The 5,469-nt window shown below is 45.7% G+C and overlaps 1 protein-coding gene across 1 annotated transcript; it reads right to left on the reverse strand.

Moving 5' to 3' along the window:
- Nucleotides 1-2,482: 2,482 nt before the first annotated feature.
- On the reverse strand, nt 2,483-3,936 carry LOC122379117. The gene is made up of 2 exons (XM_043361060.1): nt 3,749-3,936; nt 2,483-3,152 (listed from the first exon to the last, which is right to left on the reverse strand). Exons 1-2 carry the CDS (start codon nt 3,877-3,879, stop codon nt 2,741-2,743), a joined length of 543 nt encoding a protein of 180 aa, XP_043216995.1. The 5' UTR covers nt 3,880-3,936; the 3' UTR covers nt 2,483-2,740.
- Between the last annotated feature and the right edge of the window lie 1,533 nt (nt 3,937-5,469).

The following is a 5,469-nucleotide window of genomic DNA, read 5'->3' on the forward strand; positions in this document are numbered from 1 at the left end:
TGACCACGCAGTACACACCATCTTTCCAGCGTCTAAGAAGTTGGTAGAGCAAAGGAAAAAGAAAAGCGTTTTTAATTTTTAAGCTGCTGGGAAAATAAAGAATAGCATAACTTTTTTTCTGTCGTGTTCGTGGGCCTTAGACAAACACTTGCGCATTAGGCACACATTACACACACACACACACACACACACCCACACACGCACCCCCCACACACATACACACACATAAATAATGAACGCTATTCAGTTGGCGGGCTTATTATTCCCGCTGCCATGCCGTTCCCGCACAACATCCCCGCTGGGACTGCGGACGAATGAAGACCACTTGCTGAGCGCGGGGAGCTTACTTACTCAATACGCACTGAAACAGTCCGATAGCCGGACTTTCGTCCTTTCCTTGCGTGACTAAGGTTGTTTGTTACAGACGACAAATGTCCCTGCCGTCACCTCAAAGGCGCGAATGAAAGTTCCAACGAACGGCTGTATGCGATGTAATTTAGGTCATTCATTCTCGTCATTCTCTGTTTCACCAAAGCCCAATAGGATGTCGTCTGCCATGTATGCATGTGCGATTCTTCAAACACAAAACAGCATTCTTTTTCAGGTGTATCTTGGATCCTTCCCACGCTCTTTTCTGTCATAATGTTGATCGATTGTCGTCATTTTTAACCCTCGCCGGCACAGGCCATTTTGCGTCCTTCGACGGCACAAGGGGGGGGTGTACGACCCCCCTCGCGTTTGGCCCCTGATCGAGCTAGAGCTTCGCGAAAAAAACAAGCGTGTTGCCCGTCACGAGAGGAAGCCGATGATACCCAATTTTAAGGTCCTAGGCCATCGGGTGACCTTCCAGGTCAGGTCAATGACCCGAAAACCGGGAAAATCGGGAACTGTTAGCAAGTCGTAAAGTGTGGCTGTTATGTGGTTTTCCGGGGTGCTGATCACGAATATCGTGTTAGTTTTGATCAGAGATGATGTCTTGAAGCATTTAGACCAGGTCGGGTCAGGTCAGGTCAGGTCAACCGGTAGGGGTTGTGACGGGTATTCGTAATACATGTCAACCGCCTCTGACAGCTTCGTAACATGTTACGAAGGCACCAAAACTACTTCGTAAATGTTCAAATGGTTGCTTAATTCGAATTCGGCTCCAAAAACTAGCCTTGAAACATGTAAAACTCGAAAAAGTGAACCGAGGTCACCCGAGGTCACCAAAGGTCAATGACCTGACCTGACCTTCAGGTGACCTTGACACCCACCCTTATGTATGGGAGCAACATCAAATCACATGTTTGAACGTTTGAAACCACGAAAAGCTTGCAAACGCGCGGCTAATGCGAGCCGACATACGCCGAATCGCGATTCCGGCCAAACATGGTCTCGGAAAAGAGGTCACAGGTCAAAAGTCATTTGGGTCAGGGTCATGAAATTTTCAGGGTAGGTGTAAAATTGATCAGTGCGAGGGTACTGAAAGGTTCGTCGCGATCGGCCGCTTTTACGCGAGTTATTCGCGAAAAACCTTAGGGGGGGGGGTTGCTTCAACAATGTTTCTATGTTGAAACATTGCCGGCAAAGCAATGTTTCAAACAAACCCCCCTGTGCCGGCGAGGGTTAAGACAAATAGCGAACAGGCAATGCTACAGACCGCTGCCACCGAGGCACCCACATGTTGGCTGTCCACAAGCACTGTCACCGGCATTATTTGTCCAAAAGCTATTACCTTTTCATCTCGCCGCATGCATAATCATGGGTTAAGGGTAGGGGTAGGAGTAATGGGTAACGGGTTATTATTGAGGTCGTATTCACAATCAAAGTTTACCTCTGATGGTCACCCGGCGCCACGCAGACGGCACCACGCTTATGTCGATGTGGATGACACACGTTACTATCAGCCATCCCCACATTTATTGAATAAAGGCGACAACATGCTAGTCGGTACACAGTGAACTGTAAATACAGATGCATATAGTGGATAGGGACGTACTGTTCTACTCTTTGGCTGTGCGGGTTGATTGCCATCCATTAAAAATGGACCTTGCCATGAACAAAACAGATTCGAATACCTAGTGGACATTGCACGAATGGAACTTCTACGTAACTGTTCATCCACAGTCATTTGAAGAACTTCACTCTGGCATCGGTCGGTACCATGCATATCGGGCCTTCTATGTAGAAAACGGACCTCTCTCATAAACTACTAGTCGAGGCTCCAGATTGAGGCTTGACAAAACCTGTGTGTAAACCTGTATGCATTAATGTCAACAGTTTTCGTTCGTCATTCGATGGTAATTAATATCCTCTGTAGGAGAAGAAGAAGGAAAAGCAAAGCTCAAGACATGATGCACACACATACCTATAGGCACCCTCGATATATTAAATAATATAACATATCTCTATAAACAAATTAACAAAGTTGGTGGAAGATAACATAATCTTAGCGTAAAAAATGTAAATAGATAAGAAAATATATAAATATGTTTGAGGCTTATGTCTGGCGATTGACTCTTGAAAGTTTCAGGTATCGTTTCATTGCATCCACATGCATTGATTTACAAATATAATGCATTGCAAGCTAATGCATTAGTAGCACAGCTAGGCGTAGCAGAACTGACATGCCTGCCGAAACACACATATACCTCATACATAATAACTGAGGTGCAAACCACATTGATTTATTCCCCGTGAAGCTGTGAACGATAGTGACCGGCATATGCCTTCCTTATGCATATGCAGCATAGGATTGCACTCAGCCCGGTATAGGTAGAGGTATCGGCGGCTGCTCCGTTGAAGATGTCGAAGCTGTCGATGGTGGAGTGGTCGGCTGAGGTGATGGAAAGCTCGGCTTCGTCGGCACGGTCGTGGTTGTGGGCGCGGCTGTTGTAGACTCTTCTTCCTGACTCTGAGCTACGTACACGGCTGCGGCGGTGGCTCCGATGCCGACTATGACGGTGCCTATGATGCCTACAGCTACGTTGTATAGCAAACCTAGTCCACTAAGTCCGGGGAGCTGTCGGCCGGTGGAGAGCAGCTGCCGGTCGGTGGACGGGAGGTGCAGGGCGTCTGACCTCCAGCCATCCGACAGAGTGCCCCCGACATCTCCCTCCGCCCCGCTGTACTCAGCACCCAGCGGTCCGTTCAGCAGCTGCAGCTGACCGGGGCTGCAACATCGTAAATGCAACACAACTTTGTAAGTCATGGGCTTGAAAATAAAACGCGAATATAGTGGCGTTTGACAAGGTAATAATGTGGTGACAACGTACAACTTATGTACAGTCTGTCTTAAAAGTACCGCGCAAAGTGACGGCGGATCCATCGAGCCTGACAGAAGAAGGGCCTGCTAAATTTGGGTCACCGATGCAATGGACATCCTCGTCCATTCCCTAGGTCAGTTGGTCGGTGACTTTCAAATTAAAGCAGCCCTTTCTCCGTCAGGCTTGATGGATCCACCGTCACTTTGCGCGGTACTTTTAAGACAGACTGTACATGAAAAGTCTTATTTCCTATAAAAACAGACTGCTGAAACTACTTTTGTCATATCAGACTCAGGATGTCTGCTGTCGACAGTAATAAAATGTATGTTCTTTGTACCTGTATGGATCAAATTTTCATAACATAAAAATAATGCTGCAATAGAAAAATCAGAGTCCACGTTATTGCATGTTCTACATTCAACATATGCCTAACAATCCTCTTCACCGATCCATATCCTTCATTCAAAACCAACTCACACCCCACCATATCCACAAAATCATACCTGCGCTTCAGTCGGCCATCCGTACTTCCGTCTGCATGGTGGTGAATCTGAGATGGTGATGCCGTCACCAGGACCGCCACCAGGAGGACGAACCCTATCACCAGGGTGGAGGGCAAGGTCCTTCGCCCCATAACTCCTAGCTCCGAGGTGCGAGCTCCGTCCACTACCACCCCGATAGACGTCTGAGTCGAACCGCCCGGGCCGCCAGCCAGGTCTCTTATATGGTCGCATGCTAATGCGCTCATGCAAACGCATTCTGTAGGCACTATTCAGGGGTGGGACTAAATTCTTACTTCGAAATCTAAGCTACGTTGCGGCATTGGCGGTTATGTGCGGCGTGTATGCCGCATGATTAGTAAGCGGCGACCACTAAATTAAAGACTCAAACGCTCCGACCGGTTCTCAATGAATAACACTGCATACCAAAAATGCCAACCGCTCTCGTCATAAGATATTCAGCTTTAAATAACTAGGTTATCTACATCATCATTTTGAACCAAATTAATACTTTCAACTCATACTCACTATAATAGTATGATAATACTCATTATAATAATAGTATAATAAGAGTGAGTAAGATAATAATAAGAGTAATAAAGGCGGCCGCACACTAGGCCATTCGGCGGGCGACATTCCGCAAAAACGCAATTCCGTGGCGAGATTACGCTTTCGTGGACGCCGAATCAGCTGCCGAAACGACAAAATTATCAGCCGACCGCTGCCAGCTAGCTGTCCGCGGGTAGAGTGCGCATGCGCGCGAACAGCCGCGGAGTTGCGGAAAAAGCTGGACCGGTTCAGCTTTTTCCGCGGCGACGCCGCGGACACCCGAAATTGTGGAACTTGAAACTCACCAATTATTGATGGAGCAGCCGAGAAATGGACTTCACTTGATAAAAAATCGTAGCGGCACTTCTTTCCCCATATTAAATGGTTTTTATACACTTCATTGGTTATTCCAATAATGGGTTACTATGTGCCTCTCCACAATTGTCTTTAGGTTTCTTGCATTTGTCGACAAACACGGTTGTTTACATTAATCACGAGCTTTATTTTTTTGCAACTTCCTCCAGAATTTATGTCAAATTAAAGGGACCCTCCCACCTTCAAAAAAGTTAATGAATTGGCATGAAAGTGATGTCGCTCGGTTCAGAAAGAGCAAAAACGAATATCTACCAAATTTCATCGAAAAATATTCACCGGTTTTCAAGATATTAGACTTTTACTTTTGTTTACTTTTTGGGATCTCCGCTGTTCCTAGCCACTTTATTTGAAAGTGCGGCATTTGTTGCGCGCAAAGCAGCATATACCACCGCGTGCTACCAAACGTTTTAGTAAAAGATTTAAAAATCGTTAGATCTCCGCTGACGTCACAAATTCTAAGGGGGCATACCAATGCACTAGCCCCTTAGAATCCGGAAACTGCAAGTTTGAAATTCCATATCTCCGAATTAAAGCATTTGTCGATGTTGTGAGTGCCCAAACCGGTATTTGCAGGCATTGGCCACCAATTTGGCTATCTCAACTCAAAACTAATGTAAAGGTGGGAGGGTCCCTTTAATAGATATTCAAAACTTTATTGTACAGAAATATAGCATAATCGCATTAAATAAGCTAATATATTTAGTTTGCATTCGTTTATATTTATCATAAAATGTTTCATTTATGATAATGTTTCATTTTGATAAAGTTCCTGAAAATACTAAGTAGAAAATCGCACCGCC

This window comes from Amphibalanus amphitrite, unplaced genomic scaffold, assembly GCF_019059575.1.
Source record: "Amphibalanus amphitrite isolate SeventyFive unplaced genomic scaffold, NRLGWU_Aamphi_draft 000007F_arrow, whole genome shotgun sequence".
NCBI classification, from domain to species: Eukaryota; Metazoa; Arthropoda; class Thecostraca; order Balanomorpha; family Balanidae; genus Amphibalanus; species Amphibalanus amphitrite.

Coding starts and splice junctions, on each gene's coding strand:
- LOC122379117 (XM_043361060.1), bottom strand. CDS start 3,879: ATGGGGCGAAGGACCTTGCCCTCCACCCTGGTGATAGGGTTCGTCCTC. Junction 3,153..3,748: donor GATGGCCGACTGAAGCGCAG/GTATGATTTTGT, acceptor ACGATGTTGCAG/CCCCGGTCAGCTGCAGCTGC.